At 45.9% G+C, this 20976-nt stretch overlaps 1 protein-coding gene across 1 annotated transcript in view; it reads left to right on the top strand.

Annotated features, from left to right (window-relative positions):
• The window catches only part of LOC110147671 (RH-like protein IC), a 39248-nt gene extending 19341 nt beyond the window's left edge, over window positions 1-19907 (top strand). The window contains exons 4-10 of the mRNA XM_020909321.2: window positions 471-618; window positions 1560-1726; window positions 3340-3477; window positions 6340-6470; window positions 13437-13516; window positions 17381-17454; window positions 19797-19907. Coding sequence (XP_020764980.2) covers window positions 471-618; window positions 1560-1726; window positions 3340-3477; window positions 6340-6470; window positions 13437-13516; window positions 17381-17454; window positions 19797-19823 — 765 coding nt within the window. The 3' untranslated portion in view covers window positions 19824-19907. The remainder of the gene's footprint in view (window positions 1-470; window positions 619-1559; window positions 1727-3339; window positions 3478-6339; window positions 6471-13436; window positions 13517-17380; window positions 17455-19796) is intronic.
• Window positions 19908-20976: the final 1069 nt, after the last annotated feature.

Below are 20976 nucleotides of genomic sequence, written 5' to 3'. Positions count from 1 at the left end.
CTTCATGTTGCAAAGTTTATGGCACTCATACTCCATGCAAAGAGTTGAAATTCTGCCAAAATGCAAGAAGAAGTGGGGTACATGTCCATGTGGCTTTTTCCCCAGGTAAGTGACTTCGGCCCAAAGTATTCAAAGCCAACCAGAGGGGAGTTCCCTGGCGGTCCAGTGGTTATGACTCAGCGCTTTCACTACTGTGGCCTGGGTTCAGTCCCTGGTCAGGAAACTAAGATCCCACAAGCCGAGAGGTACAGCCAGTTAAATAAATAAAGCCAACCAGAAAACTGCCAGGAATAAATAAATACACAGCAACTCATGGGGCTCCTCTGAAAGAGGGACTGCTGGGTGGGGTCAGTCTCCTGACTTCAAGTCATGCCTCTTGCATGAAGGCAGAACTTCCTAAATGGAACACAGGTATTTCCCTGGGAGCAGAGGCTGCTGACGCTCACTGCTCCCACTGGGTTTTGTTGCAGATGGAGGAACATGTAAGCATGATGTACATCCACATGTTTGCGGCCTATTTTGGGCTGACTGTGGTCTGCTGCCTCCAGAAGCCTCTGCCCAGTGCATCAGAGGACAAAGATCAGACAGCAATGAGCCCCAGTTTGTTCACCATGCTGGGTGAGGACAAGGTGATGTGGTTGGGCTCAGATCTGGGGTGAGCAGGAGGCTCCAAAAGGGCTCTGCAGAAAAATCTCTCTGCTTTTCCAACTTTCCCCGAGTGTCTGAAGCCCCTTTGTGATGACCCATTTCCTCGAGCAGTGTTTGATGAATTCACATCTTTGAAGGAAGCGTTCCCCTCCAGGGAACCTCTCTTCATTGGTACCCAAAGGAGAGGAGAGACTTGTTACATCTCAGTATAAATGAGGTTATCCGGGAACTTCCTTGATGGTCCAGTGGTTAAGAATCCGCCTCACAATGCAAGGGGGTGAGGGTTCAATTGCTGGTTGGGGAACTAAGATCCCACATGCCCCAACTAAGACCTGATGCAGCCAAAAATAAATTTAAAAATAAATAAATAAGATTAGATTATCCAATCCTTTTGTCCTTAACTTAAAGAAGGGAATTGGATGGATGAAGAAAGCCAGGCTTGGGAGTGGAGGAAAGAATGGGAGTGGGAAGAGAGAAGTAATAATGTCTAATTGGAAGAGTTTCAGTAAAAGTGATGAACTTAAAGGTTGAGAGAGGCTTACAGGGAAGAAATCAGGCAGTGAGACTGCCAGCAGGCAATTGAATACCAGGTCATGGGGCCAAGTGGAAGAGTTCCATTAATTAAAAAAAAAATAATAAGCATGTGGCCATCATAGGCTAGGGACAGAAAGCTTGGGTTTTGGTGATTTCAACTCTCTGGGCCTTACTTTTTCTTGCCCATAAAGTATGTTAGCTGGGCCCTCCCGGCTTAAGAATTCAGAGAGGAGACCTGATTTGCCCAAAGTCGGTGAGCAAGAAAGTGACAGAGATGAGACTGGCCAGGTCTGGGAGCCTCCTGTCTGAAGTCTCCGGAGACTGAGGCTTTGGAGCAGGAATACTGGTTCTGGCCACTGACCCTTTCTGGTCCACAGGCACCCTCTTCTTGTGGATGCTCTGGCCGAGTTTCAATTCTGCTCTGCTGGAAGAGGCAGACGAGAAAAAGAAGGCCGTGTTAAACACCTACTACGCCCTGGCAGTTAGCATGGTGACCGCCATCTTAATGTCATCCTTGGCTCACCCTCAAGGGAAGATCAATATGGTGAGGAGAGGGGCTGTCCCTTGGGCAACACTTGGGTCTTCTAGGCCTGACACACATAGTCATTCATTGGCGTCTGTTTTGGGGGGCATTTACTCATGTTCATTGGGCTCAGAGTTTTACATATGGTAATTCACTTAGTTCTTACAATACCCGGAACAGTTCAGTTCAGTTCAGTCGCTCAGTTGTGTCTGGCTCTTTGCGACCCCATGAATCACAGCACGCCAGGCCTCCCTGTCCATCACCAGCTCCCGGAGTTTACTCAAACTCATGCCCATCAAGTCGGTGCTGCCATCCAGCCATCTGATCCTCTGTCGTCCCCTTCTCCTCCTGCCCCCAATTCCTCCAAGCATCAGGGTCTTCCCCAGTAAGTCAACTCTTCACGTGAGATGGCCGAAGTACTGGAGTTTCAGCTTCAGCATCAGTCCTTCCAATGAACACCCAGGACTGATTTCCTTTAGGATGGACTGGTTGGATCTCTTTGCAGTCTAAGGGACTCTCAAGAGTCTTCTCCAACACCACAGTTCAAAAACATCAGTTTTTTGGCACTCAACTTTCTTCACAGTCCAACTCTCACATCCATACATGACCACTGGAAAAACCATAGCCTTGACCAGACGGACATTTGTTGGCAAAGTAATGTCTCTGCTTTTTAATATGCTATCTAGGTTGGTCATAACTTTCCTTCCAAGGAGTAAGCATCTTTTAATTTCATGGCTGCAGTCACCATCTGCAGTGATTTTGGAGCCCAAAAAAATAAAGTCTGACACTGTTTCCACTATCTCCCCATCTATTTCCCTTGAGGTGATGAGACCAGATGCCATGATCTTAGTTTTCTGAATGTTAAGCTTTAAGCCAACCTTTTCACTCTCCTCTTTCACTTTCATCAAGAAGCTTTTTAGTTCCTCTTCACTTTCTTCCACAAGGGTGGTGTCATCCGCATATCTGAGGTTATTGATATTTCTCCCGGCAACCTTGATTCCAGCTTGTGCTTCTTCCAGCCCAGCGTTTCTCATGATGTACTCTGCATATTAGTTAAATAAGCAGGAGCAGTAGGTACGATCAAACGGCTTCCCTGGTGGCTCAGTGGTAAAGAATCTGACTGTCAATGTGGGAGATGTGGATTCAATCACTGGGTCAGGAAGATCCCCTGGAGAAGGAAATGGCAACCCACTCCAGTATTTCTTGCCTGGAAAATCACATGGACAGAGGAGCCTGGTGGGCTACAGTCGACAGGGTCACAAAAAAGTCAGACATGACTCAGCAACTAAACAACAACAGTTACAATCAAAGCCCCCTTTTTCTGGTAACAAAGTTAAAGCCCTGAATGTCTAAGCACCCAAGGATACATCACAACTAAGTGTGAGCATGGTTAGGATATTGAGTAACTGCGCTTTCAAGCTAAATGACTCCCGATCAGGGTGACTGCTCCCTGAGCCTGAGATGTGGGGTGAGATAAGACCATTGATGAACTCTCAGCAGAGGGGAGGGGCTGGTTTCAGGATCAGGGATGCAGGGAGGATGTTATAGTGTTGTCTTGCTATCACCTTACCGAGTAACTAGAGAGATGCTGTCCTCTAGCTTACTTCATTCACCCACAAGCTATTCCTTTGCAGACTCACATCCACAATGCAGTGCTGGCAGGAGGTGTGGTTGTGGGCGCCCCTTCTCACCTGATCCATTCTCCTTGGCTTGCCATGGTGCTGGGATTTGTGGCTGGGGTGATCTCCATCGGGGGAGTCAAATACGTGCAGGTAAGGAGCTGGGCAACTAATACCTAAGGAGTTGGGCAACTTTGGCCTTATGCCAAGGTCCAGGCCCCTAAACCATGGTGGGTCATCACGTATTGCCATGGGCTGCATTAGGCACTGGTTGGCAGCTTCTCAATTTAGCTTCAGAGCTTGGGTGAGGGACCCGTCCAAGTTGGATGGTGCTTTAGCTAAGATCTGAGGAGCAAGTAACAGAACCTATTCAAGCTTGCTCAGGAATAAGGGGGATTTGTTATAAGGCTACTGGGACATCACTGAACCCAAGTCCAGGAATGCTGCTGGGAGCCCAGGAATGACTGGCACCAGGGGTGGTAGTGTTGTGGGGAGCCCAAGAAGTTCCTGCTCTTCCTTTTTTGCTTTTCCTGAACACCTGTTTTCTTTTCACTCTTCCTTCCTCTTCTACTACACATGGTGGAATGTCATCTTTCTCTTCAAGAAGGCAGCCAGGTGAAATTTCTTGGTACAAATTGCAAGTTTTTTGGAGAAGGGATTCATTGGTCTAACTTGGATAATGCGCCCATCTTTGGCAGGGGTGGGAGATAGGGCACATGATACATTTATGGCTTTTGTCCATGAACCATGTGAAGGGGGGGCGGGAAAGGCAGCACCCAAGAGAGGGATGCTGGGTTGATTATCCAGGTCATCTTCACTTCTGATTGTTCAGTTCTTCATCTAAGCAGATGGATTTATCCTCCTTCACTATTCAACAGATAAGATCACAATGCTCCACCATAGCCCACTTGTTACAACACACTTCTAAGAGAAATACTGAAGAGCAACAAATCTTCATAGGTTTGAAGACTTGATGGAAGAAGAAGGAATAGAGTCTTGGTTGACACAAGAAGCTGAATTTGAATGAACCATGGACATTCAGGGAGGCAGTTTCAATCCCAAATAGGGAAGAATTTACCAACAACTCAATCTGACCACAGATGGGGCAGTCTGCTTTTCATCTTTGAAGTGGAAACACACACCTTTTATCTCCTGACTTTGAGGCCCTCTGATGAAAGTAAGACGGGCACAGCCAAACATGTATCACAGGAATTTCCTAGAAGTCCAGTGGTTCAGACTCTGAACTTTCACTGCCGAGGGCCCGGTTCAATCCCTGGTTGGGGAACTAAGATCCCACAAGCTATAAGGTGTGGCCAAAAATCGTGTATCACCAGTTATCATCAGGCTCAGTGTCTGTCATTTTCTCTGTGCCTCAGGTTGCTTGATTCTATCACCAGGGAAGGATTCAAAGGTGATTCACTGATTTTTTTTCATTCGTTTGCTCAACACATTTAACAGTCATTCTGTGTCCCAAGCTATAGTGTCATGAAGAAAATGGGTAAATAAACAGAGCACAGTGTAAGAACTGCTACTAGAGCACATCTAAGCTGGTCTGAGATGGGTCAGGAAATGCTTCCTAGGGCAGAGGATATCCCAGCTAAGCATTGACAGAGAACTAATATTCACCAGGGAAAGAAGTGGGAAATGTCCTCCAGGCAGAAGAAACAGTGTGTTCAAAGGCTCAGTGGTGAGAAGAGCATGTGACCCAACCAAGTAATAGAAAGATGTTCTTTTGGCTGAAGCATGAAGTTAATCAGGGAGTGTGTCTCTCACCGGAGCCCTGAGAGATGGCTGATGCTCAGGAACACCTCCTGGGGGAGCTGAAGAGTCTGAATTGTTCATCTGAACACAATGAGGATTCTGAGGAGGGAACTAGCCTGATAAAATTTACATTGGAGGACTTTCCTGGTGGTCCAGTGGTTAAGATTCCACCTTACAATGCACGGGTCATGAGTTCAAGAACTAAGATCCCATATGCTGCATGGCAACTAAGCCTGTGTGTGTCACTACTAAGCCTGCACACCACTGATGTCCATGTGCCACAGTGGAAAATCCTGTGTGCTGGAACTAAAACCCAACGCAGCCAAATAAACACATATATATTTTAATTTGCATTGGCATCCACATCTGTTGGCTCACGGCCATCTGGGAGTCCAAGTGATGAAATGGAAGGAATGCTGACTGAGACTCTAGTGGAGTGGTCAGCTTCTTACCTTTCAATCAGCCATGTAGTCTCTTGGATGGAGTTAAGTTTGGGCTGGACCAGTGGGTTTCAATCAACCCCTGGGGACATGGACAATGTCTGGAGACAGTTTTGGTGGATATACCTGGGAGAGGGCTGCTTCTGGCATCTAGAGGGTATAGGCCAGGGATGCTGCTAAATCTCCTATAATGCACAGGAGGGCCCCCCAGTGAAAGAAAGTGAAAGTGAAAGTTGCTCAGTTGTGACCGACTCTTTGCAACCCCATGGACTATACAGTCCATGGAATTCTCCAGGCCAGAGCACTGGAGTGGGTAGCCATTCCCTTCTCCAGGGGATCTTTCCAACCCAGGGATCGAACCTAGGTCTCCAGCGTTGGAGGCGATTCTTTACCAGCTGAGCCACAAGGGAAGCCCCAGAATACTGGAGTGGGTAGCCTACTCCTTCTCCAGGGGATCTTCCTGACCCAGGAATCGAGCCGGGGTCTCCTGCATTGTAGGCAGATTCTTTACCAACTGAGCTCCCCCAACACAGCCCCAAATGTGAGCAGTGTGGACCATGGCCAGCAGCACTGGTATCACCCGGGACTTTGTTAGAAATGTAGAATCACAGGCCCCAGATCTACTAAATCCAACTGTGCATTTGGATGAGCTGACCAGATACTGTGAGTACACACGCAAATCTGAGAAGCACTTATTTAGTTGAGCCCTAGTGCCCACCCCCCTGGATGCCCTGGATGCCAAGGGTCTGGGAAAGGGTGGGGAAGGTGTAGCAGTCCCACATGTAGCTCTGCTGATGATGGTGTTTATCCCCAGGCGTGTCTTCAGCGAACGGTGCAACTCCACGACACCTATGGCGTGCACTACACCTTCGGCTTGCCGGGTCTGCTCGGAGGGATCGTCAACATTGTGCTGATGGAGCTTCACGAGGGAACCACTAAGTCCACGTGGGTCACTTGGCTCAGCCCCCTATCACCCCATCCATCTCAGGAAGGAGTGTGCCCAGAGTCCTTGGCTGGGGGTGAGGGGCATACATTCAGGGCTAGGGAGTCAGAAGGCCTCAGTGAATATCGTTGGCCAATTTATTTCAAAATTCCGCCAAGCCTCCACCTTGTATGGACTTATCACTTGCCCAGGTCACTTCTTTCTAAAGCAGTTAGCTTAAGTGAAAGGAAAAGCTAATAGTCCTGGGGCCTCCCCAAATATAGACAGAGGAGGCAGTCAGGCCCAAACCAACTGAGTCCATTTTTTGGCCCCTGGTGGTTTAAGTGGTGGTGAAATAACCATGAGCTCTTGACCTGGGCCATGCTATCTAACCTCTCTGAGCCTCTGTCACCCCACAACAAATGAAGATAATGATAGTACTTCTCCACATAGGGGTGGTGGAAGCTAGGCACTGTGTGGTTAAGAGGATTTGATATGTGATATGTTCATGTAGGAAAATTCTGAATACTGCTCATCCCTGAGACCCAGAGAGGGAGAGGGTGTGCTTAATGTCTCAATTGTGAGGTGGGAATGTGGATCCCTGGACCAGAGTCTGGTCCCATGCCCCCCAGGCAATAGACAGCAATGATCAGAACTCTGACCAAAGCTTTCTGAAAGTTGTTTATCTTCTTGTTCTTGCTTTCTGTTTTTGTTTTGAAGTTGTTTATCTTCTGAATGTGGCTCGCATATAATGAAAGAGTGACTTGGGCATGATACAGGAATAGATTTTTCCAGATGAACCCATATAGTGATAATGACAATAAAATTACTGATGACAATCAGTACTATTTATTGACTGCTTTCTAAGTACTGGGCATTAAGCTAAAATCATTAGGTGCATCATCTTATTTAATCCTCGCAACTACCTGGTGAGGTGTTACTAGCTTTCCCTAAGAAATGAAACTTTGGGGCAGTTAGCTGTCTGGTCACATGGCTGGAAGCTGGCTGTGGAGGTGGGAGCACAGTGGTGGGTGATGAGAACTTGTGTTTGGAAGCATCTCAGAAATCACGGAGAGCTAGGTCCCTTGTAATTCCAACAACAGAGACACCATAGCCCCAAATTACAGGAATCATCTATGAGCAAATGAGACATACATCCCTGAGCTGCTTAAGGGTGAGGAGGATCCCATTTGGGGGTGAGGAGAGGATGGTATATGTGAAGCAAGGCGTCTCAGTACCGGACTCCAAAGATGCCCCTGCCACTGTTTTAATAACTGTGTGACTGTCGGCAATCTCTTTCCTCTCTCTGCGGCCCCGAGTCCCCCTCTGTAAAATGACAGGTTGATCTAGCAGGGCCCTACACTCAGATGCCTACTGGGGCCAGACAGGTAAGGTTAAAAATGAGACCAGCGGGGGGAGGAAACCATGGGCATTTGTTCTTCAGTGCCAGGCAACTTAGGCCATCCAGGGACTCGGGATCAGTATTGCTGGATCTAATGACTTCTTAAGAGAAGGCAGACATCTAGAGTTATGCACCTATTCCCCCAAGTATTGGCAAAAGATTAAAAATCATTAGAAACATGTGCATGCTAAGTCGCTTCAGTTGTGTCCAACTCTTTGCAATCGCATGAATTGTAGCCTGCCAGCCTCCTCTGTCCATGAAATTCTCCAGGCAAGGATACTGGAGTGGGTTGCCATTTCCTTCTCCAGGGGATCTTCCTGACCCAGGAATCCAACCTGGGTCTCCTGCACTGCAAGCAGATCCTTTACCATCTGAGCTACAGGGAAATGCCCCCATTAGAAACAATGTGTAGGCCAAATTCTGCTCGTGGGCTGCTAACCTGGAACTTCTGGATTACTTGCCCTCCCCTTCCCCGAATTCTGTGATTCTCTGGCTCTCCCAGAACAGTGGTTCTCAACAGCAACAGTATCTCCTGGATCTTGTTAAAAATGCAAATCCTCCCCTACCCTAGAGCCACACAATTAGAAACCTGGCGGCGGAACCCAGCAGTCTGTTTTCTCAAGTCCTGTAGGTGCTTCTCCTGCAAGTTGAGGTTTGAGAACTATTGGCCTGTAGCAAAACATAGAAACAAAGCAAAACCAGCCCCCAATCCGCTGCTAAAGGATCAACCACTGTCTCTCTGGTGAAACAAAGCCCTGACTTAGAGCATTTACTGATTTCTCTGGTGCCAGTGCTCTCACCGTGGCCGATTTCAAGCCATCAAAGTGACGGTCCCAAACATGGAGTTGAGAGGAAATGAGAGCTGTCGTCCTGTGCGTCCGCGTGAGCCTGACTCCAGCGCCGTCTGCGAGTCAAGTCTCATCAGGATGAGACAGCTGAGGACCAAGTATTAGTCTTCCCTCCTCTGTAAGAACTTGGCAAAAGAAGGGCACAGTAAGAGCAATGACCTCTGTCGGGGTGGCCTCTGGTCTGCTGGAAGTAAAGGGCACAGGCTTCAGGGACAAATAGAGCAAGGTCACACTGAACAGTTGTGTGACTTTGGGCATGGTATTCAAACTCTCTCTAAAGCCTCAGCTTTCTATCTGTAAAATAGGATGATAGGATGCACGTCCCAGGGCTGCTGTGAAGATTCAGCAACATACAAAAAGGGGCTCAAGGCTTCCCTCGTGGCCCAGACAGTAAAAAGTCTGCCTACAATGTAGAAGACTTGGGTTCAATCCCAGGAGGAAACGGCAACTCACTCCAGTATTCTTGCCTGGAGAGTCCCGCAGACAGAGGAGCCTGGTGGGCTACAGTCCATGGGGTCACAAAGAGTTGGACACGACTGAGCAACTGACACTTTCAGTTTCTTACAAGAAAGGGCTCAGGACAGTGCTTGGCAGGTAGTAAACACTCAACACAGGGCCACTTTCTTTAGGATAGTTACTGATGCTGCTGCCTCCATAAGAAGGGCATCTGGACTTATTGGAAAGATGGCGAGAGGATTGAACTGGTCGTCAGAGCACTTCCCAGGAAGTGTGGATCAACTGCTTTAGTAGCTCTGTGTCATCAGACATGTCATTCCAAAGAATGACTTTTCATTCACTCCACGAACAGTATTTGCCCATTTCCCTATTCGGGTGAGTGAATGTAAATGAGTCAGATGCTGTGCTTGGAGCCTGGATGGAGCATTTTTCACAAACTGTGGGATTTTAAGTGGCGTGAAGACACACGTAAAGAGCACTGGATCACACAGTGCAGGCGCCGTTTTGCAGTTCTTATGCAATCTGTTGATTACATCAGGGAAAAAGGCTCCCCTGAGGGCTGAGTGTCTCCACACTCTTCCCATCCTCGCTGACCTCCAACTTGAACAACAGCAGAGGAAACCTCAGTCTGAGATTTGCCCTGCCTGCTGCATCTAAAGCAGATTAAAGCAATATTTTTTTTTCACTGTCTCTTGGTTACCTCCTATTTCTCTTCCATTTAAGCTAGTGACACAAAGTTCCTTTTAATTAGGTTTATTTAAATTTTTTTTTTAAGTTTACTTAAAGAAAAATATATGGGCTTCCCTGGTGGCTCAGATGGTAAAGTGTCTGCCTGCAACGTGGAAGACCTAGGTTCGATCCCTGGGTCGGGAAGATCTCCTGGAGAAGGAAATGGCAACCCACTCCAGTACCCTTGCCTGGAAAATCCTATGGACAGAGGAGCCTGGTAGACTATAGTCCATGGGGTTGCAGAGTCAGACACGACTGAGCGACTTCACTTTAAAGAAAAATATTCAAAACAAAATAGTATCCCTGGGACTTCCCTGGTGGTCCAGGGGTAAAGAATCAGCCTTCCAAGGCAGGAGATAAAATCCACATGCTGGGTGGTCACCAAGCCGGAGTGCCAAACTACTGAGCCTGTGCTCTAGAGCCCAGCAGCTGCAATTGCTGAAGCCTTGCATTCTAGAGCCTGTGCTCGGCCACAAGAGGAGCCACTGCAATGAGAAGCCTGAATACTGCAACTAGAGAGGAGCCCCCGCTGGCCACAACTAGATAAAGCCCACACTCAGCAATGAAGACCCAGCGCAGCCGTAAATAAATAAACAAATAAATAATAGTATCCCTGGAATGCAGATCTGGCCAAATCTGAGAAGGGAGCCCACCAATACTGAAATTTGGCCACTTTTGTGGGTAGACAGAACTGCCTGGTTTGAATCCCTAGAAGCACCCATTCCAAGCCACACGGCAATGGGACCCTTGGTTCACTTTTCTAATCTGCACCTCCTGTTTGTGAAAGAGGGACTTTCTCATAGGCCTGCTCTGAGGATCACCTAAAATCAGAAGGTAAACCGTAGTGGCTGAAGCCCTGGAACAAGGAGCCCACCCCGTGTGGGGAATGTTAACACAGTCGTTTCTACCTCATCCATTTCTACTCTCAGGGGGCAGAGAGGGAATTTGGGTTGAAAGTAGCAGATTTGGGTTTAGCCTTTATTCTACGTGCAGTGCAGGAGACCCTGCTTCGATTCCTGGGTCAGGAAGATCACCCGGAGAAAGGAATAGCTACTCACTCCAGTATTCTTGCCTGAAGAATTCCAGGGACTATTCCAGGGGGTCGCAAAGAGTCGACACGACTGAGTGACTTTCGCTTTTCGCTTTTATTCTACCACTTACTACTTTTTTAAGAAACTTTTTTCTTGTAATACAAAATCTACTTCCAGAATAGTCTAGTATCATAAGGGTTGGCTTCCCTGGTGGTCCAGTGCTAAAGAATCCACCTGCCAATGCAGGAGACACAGGCTCCATCCCTGGTCTGGGAAGACCCCACATGGCACAGAACGACTAAGCCTGTGCTCCACAGCTATTAAGCCAGCGCTCTAAAGCCTGTGCTCTGCAAAAAGAGAAGCCACTGCTATGAGGAGCCCACGGCTTCATACGGCAACCAGAGAATAGCCCCCACTCGCCGCAGCTAGAGAAGAGCCCACGTAGCAACAAAGGCCTAGCACAGTCTAAATAAACAAAAATTAAAATATATATATATTATAAGAATACCACTCGATGACTTCTGACATGCCCGATAACCAGCACGCAGAACTCTGTGTCCTATCCCAGGGCAACCGCTAACCTGACTTCTAAGAGCAGCAATCAGTCTTGCCTGTTTTTGTCCTTTAAATGCATAAAATCATACAGGAGGTCTGCTTTTGTGTTCTTCTTGGCTTCTTGGCTACTCAACTTTGAAGCTGTGAGGTTCATCCATGTCGTCGAGCACCTCTGTAGATTGTTCACTTTCACTGGAATATAGCATTGATTTGTGCTTGGGCTTAATTGACAAAGGCAACTGAACGACAACAGGGAGAGTTTCAACGTCATTGAACGGAAACGTCAATGTTCCGATCGCCCTGGAAATGAGAGGCATGACATACCATCAGGGACACATGAAAGCTTACACGTGCAGGGGCCAGGCAGTAGAGAGAGAAGGAGCAGAGACTATGTCTTTAGGACTAGAGCGGCAGGGGAGGGACGTAGGGATGTCCCCTATAGGCCGAAAGTGAAAACACAAATGTTAGAGCTTGCAGCTGGGGGCTTGTAATGAAAGTTGACTATGGGAGATGGAGGTTAACAATGTGGACACTTAGTTTGGCCCTGCAATAAATGAGTGGCAAATACAAAATTTAAGAAAACGTAGAGCCGAGTTCCATTATATGAACACAGCACAATTTATCCATTATCGATGAGCATTTGGGTAGTTTCTAGTTTGGAGCTAGAATTGTTGTTATGAATGTTCTAGCACTTTTTTTTGAACCTACAAATGCATTTCTGTTGAGTATGCGCCTAGAAATTGAGCTGTTGGATGATACAGTTTTCATACAATCTGCTTCAGTGGATTCTTTCAGTTTTCTACTGTGGTTTATACAGTGGCAGCGGAGAGCTTCCTTTACCGAATATATAATTTATTTTTTTCCCCTAATATATAATTTAGACGTCAAACGTACTGTTTACTTTTTATTTCCTTGATGACTACTTAAGCGTAAGACTTTTTTGGACATTTGAATACCTCCTCTTTTGAGATGTCTGTTCACTTTCTTTTGCCTATTTTTCTGTCATATGTTCTGACTTTTTCTTATTGATTTCTAGGAATTCTTTAAATATTCTGGATATAGGTCTTTTGTCAGATATATGCACTGTGAGATATATGTACTTCTCCAAGTTTGTGAGTTATTTTTCACTTTCTTAATGATGTTTTTTGATGAACAGAAGTTCTTTATTTTATGTATCAATGTATTTATCAATGTATTATCAATGTATTTATTCAATGTATCATTGTTCCCTCTATGTTGAGTTCTTATGTGTCCTGTTTAAGAAGTTTTTGCCTACTACAGGGTCACATAGATGCCCTCCAAGGGCCGCTTAATAGCTTATTTATTTATTATTAATTTATTTATTTTAATTGGAGGCTAATTACTTTACAGTATTGCAGTGGTTTTTGCCATACATCGACATGAATCAGCCATGGGGGTACACGAATCCCACCATCCCGAACCCATCTCCTATCTCCCTCCCCACCCCACCACTTAACAGTTTAAAGTGATGCCTCAGGGTTGCTTTGGAGGAGAGAAGACAGGGAAGTATGTTCAAGGCGGGTGGGCAGGGGAGATGGGTCTGCTGGCCAAGTTATACCCTATCTCGCCCTTATAGACATGAAACCTTTCTTTTTCTTGCCCTGATAGACATAAAACCTTTATCTTTAATTGCCTAATGAGGAAACTCAGGACTCCAAGTTTAAGTGCCTAGGGTCACACAGCTAGTGACAGAGCTGGGACTTGAACTTGGGTTTTCTGACTTCTGGTCTATTTCATTATCCATAAACTAGAGCCCAAGAGGATCTTGAAACCCGTTCTTCCCCTTCTCGTGTCTGAGCAGCGTTGCAGGAGAATGATGGGAAGGTCCGCCTGGGGAGGGGGCATTTGTCCTTCCTGACAGCCTCACTACCGACGCACGTAGTCCTTTTGGTCCCGTGACCTCTGCCTGATGCCCAAATGTGACCGCCTCTGCTTTGTCATTTCTAGGCTCGACTACCAGGGACTCATCAACCTTGGGGCGCTGGGCTTCACCATCATCATGGCTGTGATCTCTGGTCTCTTGACAGGTCAGTGTGAGACCACCCTTCTTCCACCATTGTGCAGGGCACAGGGTCTGGGCCGAGACTGCACCTACCACATGGTTGGACATTATGTGCCCATCTCCTTCCCCATGAACCCACCCCCCTCAGCTCCAGCCAAATGGGGTGAAGGGCTCAGATCTTGATTTAAAAGAACAAATGAACACAGAATCACAAAATTTCAGAATTGGGAAGGCCCTCAGAGGTGACCTGGACACTGTAGCCTCTTGAGCCCAGGACTGGTGATTTCACTGAATTTTGTACTGATGACTAAGGAAACCCTGATGCTTACAGAACTTACCTTTATTCCCTGATAACACCTACACTGCTATTTTGTTCAGCAAATAAACCAGGTACTAGGGACACAGCAGTGACCAAACCAAATTCCCTGGTCACACTGAGTTAATATTCTAGGTGGGGAGGGAGCTTTCACCATAAACAGAAAAATATATGGTACATCAGATGGTGATAAGCACTATGAAGAGAAATAAATCAGGGTAGGGAAATGCAGAGTCATAGTGAGGGTGGGGTGCTCTTTAGGAAGGGTGGTAAAGAAGGCCTATCCAAGAAGTTGACCTTTAGGCAAGGACTTGACTGCAAAGAAGGAGGGAGACATGCCGTGTGTTTATTTGGGAGAAGAACTTTCCATGAAAAGGGACACCAAGGCCAGAGGCACTGAGGCAGGAGCATCCTTTGCCTGTTCGGGGAATAGCAAGGATGTCAGTGTAGCTGATGTGGCTGGAGAGATGGGAGAGGGGAAGGGGTTGGAGACAGAGTGGTAGCAAGGAGCCAGATCATTCTGAAGATGGGAGGCCATTAGAGATCTGTAGGCAGAGGACTGAAGTGTGTTTTTACTTCTGCAATGTGACAGAGAGCAAAGAATCCTGTGAGTGTGAGTGGGAAAGTCGCTCAGTCATGTCCAAATCTTTGCAACCCCGTGGACTGTAGCCCACCAGGCTCCTCTGTCCATGGAATTCTCCAGGCAAGAACACTGGAGTGGGCTGCCATTCCCTTCTCCAGGGGATCTTCCTGACCTAGGGATTGAACCCGGGTCTCCCACACTGCAGGCAGGTTCTTTATCATCTGAGCCACCAGGGAATCCCCCAAAACACAGGGTGCATGTGGGATCTAGTTCCCTGACCAGGGATCACACTGGAAGTGCAGAGTCTTAGCCACTGGACCACCAGGGAAGTCCCAAAAGAATCTTGGGGAGACATCAATTGGCCTGTCTTACTTTTACACAAGAGGAAAACATGCATTCTGCCCAGAATTGTTCACTGTTATTCTACAGGTGAATACCTTTTATTGGTTAGACTCTCACATATTGTATCTCCAAGCAGGGAGTGAATGCCAAATCAGAGACAAAATAGCCAAAGCAGACACTGAAGAATGGTGTGACCTTGGGTGACTCTTTCTGGGCATTGGCTGGCTTTCTGTAAAGTGGATGCATTATAGTAACTAATCATTTGGCATCCTTTCAGCTCTAAAACATGTGTGATAGTACTTTTTTGGGTCGCACGGCATGGTTGGATGGCATCACTAACTCAGTGGACATGAGTTTGGGCAAACTTCGGGAAATAGTGAAGGACAGGAAAGCCTGGCATACTGCAGTCCGTGGGGTCACAAAGAGTCAGACACAACTTAGTGACTGAACAACAGTGGCGTGGGGAATCTCAGTTCCCTGACGAGGGATCGAAGCCACTTCCCGTGCACTGGAGGCAGAGTCTTAACCATTGGACTACCAGGAAAGTCTCGAAAGTACTTTCTGGAGTTTTAGAGAATGAGATTGGCTAGAATTGCTTTAATGTGCCAACTGGCCTCAGCTTTCAACAGAGTCTGAGATGACTGATTAAATGCACATGAGAACAAGGCCTCCTGCCGTAAGTTTACATTCTATTGGTGGTGGCGGTCCAACCCTAAAGAGAGTTGCCAGATTTAACAAGTGAAAACACAAGGCACCCAACTCAGAATTCAGAATTAACTGAGCATCCTGCATTGTATTTGGCAGTCCTACACCTGGGCCCTCATGCCATTTACCGTGACATTGAGTTGTACTGTCTTGTAAAGCAGCTGGGAAGGCTTCCCATGCCTCACTGAGATCAAGAAAGAGCATAAAGACACTCCTTTTATTCCTTTAAGAGTTAAGAACAATGAGCTTTCATCTTTACATGTTGCTTTCTACTTGAGGAAACTGGTGATTAAAAAGTACTTGGACGGGATTTCCCTGGTGGTCCAGTGGTTAGGACTCCGCACTTCCACTTCAGCATCACAGGTTCAGTCCCTGGTCGGGGAATTAAGATCCTGCTTGCCACTTGGCCAAAAACAGAAAAAGAAACAGCCTTCCTTGTGCTGTGCACCACAAAGACATTCCCTAATATCTTCCCAAATTAAAAAAAATTTACTTGGACAATGTAAGGGGAAAGAGGCCTCCAGGAAGCCAAGATGGCGCCAAATCGACCCCCTAAAATCAAGCATTTTTACCCATGAAGAGACCCCTTTCTGTGAAGCCCTCCTATAGGCACTTAGGTAAGAAACAATCTTGGTGACTTCCCTGGTGGTTCAATGGTTAAGACTCTGTGACTCCACTCCAGGGGGGCACAGGTTCCATCCCTGGTCAGGGAAGTAGGATCTCACATGCTGTGTGGTACAGCCAAAAGAGAGAGAGAGAGAGAGAAAATAAAAAGAAACAATCTTATCAAGCATGGTTAAGGGTTTTCATAGTTCAGGCAGATTAAAAATAGCAGATTAGAGGTAGATTTCCAGAGGTAAGACGCATTGGTAGAAGTCAGCAGTGAAAGCAAAGAGCCTAACAGGAGAAAATAAATTCTTAAAACCAGACACAAGAACATGAGAAGCTTGGGCTGCCAGAGAACAGGCCAGTAGCTTTCAGCAGCTGTGGCCCTTCTCCACGTTATACAGCGCCTTTGATAAATGGATATTCCTATCAACAGCTCTAATTTTTTTTTAAAGTCTAAATGTGTTCAGTGTTGTCTCACAAGGCAAGAAAATATATTTTAGATGGATTTTCATCAGTGATGAGTAAGCCTCAACTATCTGAAAAATATATGTAGGCAACAGAGGTTCATTTATGAGTAATTCTAGCTAAATGAGGTGTGTAGATTACACTCATCATGCCAATATCAGTTAAAGGCACACACTGTGAGAGGCAAGTGTGAATGAGCACACGCCTACTCTTGTTAATCTTACTATTTAATACATTGGGATGGATCATCATTAAAAATACACAGATAAGTCTATCAGTGGCATTTCCCTGCTTCACATGAAAGGTAAGCACGATTTTTTAACTGGAAATTCCACTTTGAGCACCTGGGGCAATGCATAGGGCCCTAGCTCTCTGGGCAGAGGTGGGATGGCTGACAAGAACAAGCACAGAAGCACATGTTATTACCTGCTTTCCTAACCAGTGGAATCTGGAGCTGAGGTCACTGGGACTTTATTGGAACCAGGGAGGATGAACCTGCAAGGGTGGCTGTTTGAGTCGCTCTCCATGGTAGCTCTTGTGTTTAAATGAATCAGCCTCTAAGTGGGGCTTTGTCCAACAGGGTCCTTCTTCTCTGTCTTGGGAAGCGTGTTAGATCCATGACTATCATATACCTCTCGGTGTAACCTAATCCTTTGGATATAATTGTTCTTACCAGTTCCTTTTAAAAGATCTCTGTAGAATTAATTAAACAGGTCCGGGAAGAACAGTGCTTCTGTGTGTCTATCTCCCAGTTGTGGAAGATAAAAGGATTTCTGTTGAGTTATCATAGGTGAGATATGATAGTCTGATTAACTTTGAGATAAATGCAATCCTCTAAATGTGTAACATTTATTTATGAACTTAAACAGGCTTGCTCTTAAACCTCAACATATGGAAATCAACTCACAAGAGTCACTATTTTGACGACCAATCTTTCTGGAAGGTAAGATTTTTAACCTATTAATGTCATAGGTTTGGAGTGAATGGACTTAAAAAGATACCTGGGTTATGTATGTTAACTTGGTGTTTATGGAGAGTAAAGTAAAAATGAAGTAAGGAGCACTGGAGGAAAAGCAAATCCATGATATGTGTGTGTGTGTGTGTGTGTGTGTGTGTGTGTGTGTGTTTGTGTTGGTCAGGGGTGGGGTAGTAGACGTTCCCATTTCCCTGATGCCTCAAAATCACGGAGGGTCAGGGATGTGAGAACTGACACTGGCCCCGTCTCCTCCCCATCTGGAGTCACCGAAGTGGGCTAATAGTTCAACATGAAGGTGATAGAATCCTGCAGTGCAAAAGCCAGAAGGCCCACAGGGGCCAGCAAGTCCAGGGCCTGCATTTGCTAGACTTCTGAGCGGAGTCATGACTGTCTAAGTTTTGAGAGCAAGAGCGGGATAAATTACAGCCAGTGGACCAAGAAAACGTGCAGTATAGGGACCTGGGGTCAGTGAGTCAAGAGATAGAAAACTCAAATAATTCAGCGCCACTGACAGTCTAGGTGACATTGTAGGGTTTGTTGTCATGACTGGGCTAGGAAGGTCAGGGCTCATTCCCTGAGACCCCACTGCCTTCCTCCCTTTGACCTGCACTTGCAGTTCACAAAGTACTCTGGTGTGTGTTAGGTAATCTTCCAACTGATGCTGAGGTTGGCGACGCAAGCAGGGACCCATATGGTCAAGTTATAAATGGGAAGCAGGGGCCAACAGAGGGCAGATTAATGCGCAGCTGATGCCTTTGTGAATGAAAGCGGGCCTTCTGAGTCCCGGGCCAATCCTTTCTCCACCTAGCAGGCCCAGACACTGACCACCAGGGGGACACAGAACCAGCCTTGTTACGGACCTTGGTATTCAGGTCTGTAGGGGCGAAACGGAGAGAACCCACCACCTCCTCCCCTATTCCTTCATCTCTGTGCTCCTCTTCCTCTTGAAACAGCTTTCTGGAGGTTTACTTGACAACGAACTGCACACATTATTAAGTATATAATTTGGTATCTTTAAACATACTTATACACCCCTGAAACCATGACCACATCAAGGTAAGAACATATGTATCGGTACTTCCCTGGTGATTCAGTTGTTAAGAATCTACCTTCCAATGCAGCGGATGCTGATTCAGTCGTTGGTCAGGGAGCTAAGATCCCACATGTCCCGGGGCAACTAAGCCCAAGTGCTGCAACTGCTGAGCCCTCCTGCCACACCACAGTGGAATGTGTTAAGTCTCACAGCTATCGCTTACTGCAAGCCTACTGTTTCTGAGTCCGTGCTGGATGCTTTTCAACATTGTCTGACTTTCAGTTCAGTTCAGTCGCTCAGTCGTGTCCAACTCTTTGCGAACCCATGAATTGCAGCATGCCAGGCCTCCCTGTCCATAACCAACTCCCGGAGTTTACTCAAACTGACTTTATCCTCACAAAAACCCTGCATAAGATTAAGTCTCCCCATCTAAAGATGAGTCACTCGTCCAAAATGACAGAGCTAGTAAATGGTACAGGAGGAAGCTGAATCGATGTCTGTCTGGCTTCAGAGACACATATGTGTATGTGTGTATGTGTTATGGTCAGCTACCAGAGAATGGCTATTTTTCCCCAAATCTTCTGATTTTTTTTTTCGCTTTTTTTTTTTTTTTTTTTTACAACTGAGTAGAACCATTTTTTCAGCAGGGTAATGCTTTACAGCTTGCATTTGAAATGCAAGAATATGAACTTCCCAAGCTGATAAATCCAGGAATGATTTTTTTTTTTTTTTGTAAACCATCCAAAAGGACATCTTAAACATTATGAAATGCCCTTATTGTATGTCATAGAAGCAGACTACCAGAGGTTAAAAAGGACATTCCATCACTGATTGCCCAGACCATGCTCAGCAGTTCCTAGGGTGGGACACTCACCAACCCCAAGGATACCTACCCATCTCATCCCTGGATGACAGATGACACTATTGGGTTGGCCAATTAAGTTCATTCAGGTTTTTCCATAAGATCTTATGGGAAGAACTACTTCACATGGTAATGAGTCTCCTTTCACTGGAGTTATACAACCAAAAGCCAGGTGACCATGAATGATCCATGTAAAGAGCTGTATGAAATGAGATTTACCTAAGAGGTCTTCCAATTCAGATTTTTTTGAAAGAACTTTGTGATAAAGGTTCTTTATTTGTGATAAGGCCTTTGTGATAAAGTAACATTTTGGGCAACACAAGTTTCAAAAGATCAAATCAGAATCAGTATGTGTGCAATATTGAGTGTGTAAGGGTTCATCTATAATAAAAAAAGTTTGCTTTGCTTTTACAGTTTCCACATTTGGCTGTTGGATATTAAGGGAAAGCATCCAAGAGAAACAAGGCCTGTTTGAAAACAAGACAACTTTTCACCATTGCCCATTTGTGTGTGTGTGTGTGTGTGTGTGTGTGCGCACGTGCAACAACCACTTGTTATAGCAAAGTCTCCTTATGTACAATGAGACAGGTCACATAGATTTGATACTAAAAATAAAAGACTATAAACTTAATAATCTTATAATGATTTTAAATAATTATGTTTAGTTTCATGAAAGATGATGCTCTCAATACTGTCTTGGGTACAGACACATGGTGGTGGTGGTTTAGTTTCTAAGTCATGTCCGACTCCTGCGATCCCACGGACTGTAGCCTGCCAGGCTCGTCTATCCATGGGATTCTCCAGGCGACAATACGGGAGTGAGTTGCCATTTCTTTCTCCAGAGGATCTTCCTGACCCAGGAATCGAACCCAGTTCTCCTACATTGCAGGCAGATTCTTTACTGATTAAACTATGAGGAAAGACATTAAGGTTTTGGTTCAATTTTATTGACAATCCCTAGATTCTTTCTTGTGCTTAATAAAGTATTAAGCTACACCGCTAACTCACCTGTATCAGCAGAGCAGCTGATATGAAACAGCGGAAAACTGAAGACTCAGATTTAATCCTTGCTGACATTATGCTTTTATTCCAGTGGTTTTACAAGGAGTTCTTATTCCCTGAGCACATCCTGAATTTAACTGTAGGGAAAACATCTGTGAACGTGGAGACAGACTGCCTCAAGATTTAAAAACTAGTCCTATAACCCTGAGGATATCATTTAAATCGCCATGGTCTGGGTTCCCTTATCTGTAAAAAGAGAAGGTAAACTTCAATCCCCAAGATCTCCTCCAATTCTCATACCTGTGGATCTAAAAAACAGTGATTTGATGGTGAAATGACAGTGATAGTCATTTCCTTGAGTAGCTGATGACCAGGCAACATTCAAAACATACTCAGTAGGGACTTCCCCGGCGGTCCAGTGGTTAAGACTCGGTGCTTCCAATGCAGGGGGGTGCAGGTTCGATCCCTGTTCAGGGAACTAAGATCCCACATGCCACACAGTGTAACCAAAAACTAAAAATTAAAAACAAACAAAATAACATACACACTGGGAGAAAACTGTGGCTGACATAGAAAGGGTACCACAATCTAA

Source organism: Odocoileus virginianus, chromosome 30 (assembly GCF_023699985.2).
Source record: "Odocoileus virginianus isolate 20LAN1187 ecotype Illinois chromosome 30, Ovbor_1.2, whole genome shotgun sequence".
NCBI classification, from domain to species: domain Eukaryota; kingdom Metazoa; phylum Chordata; class Mammalia; order Artiodactyla; family Cervidae; genus Odocoileus; species Odocoileus virginianus.
This window is presented reverse-complemented; position numbering and strand designations above follow the sequence as displayed.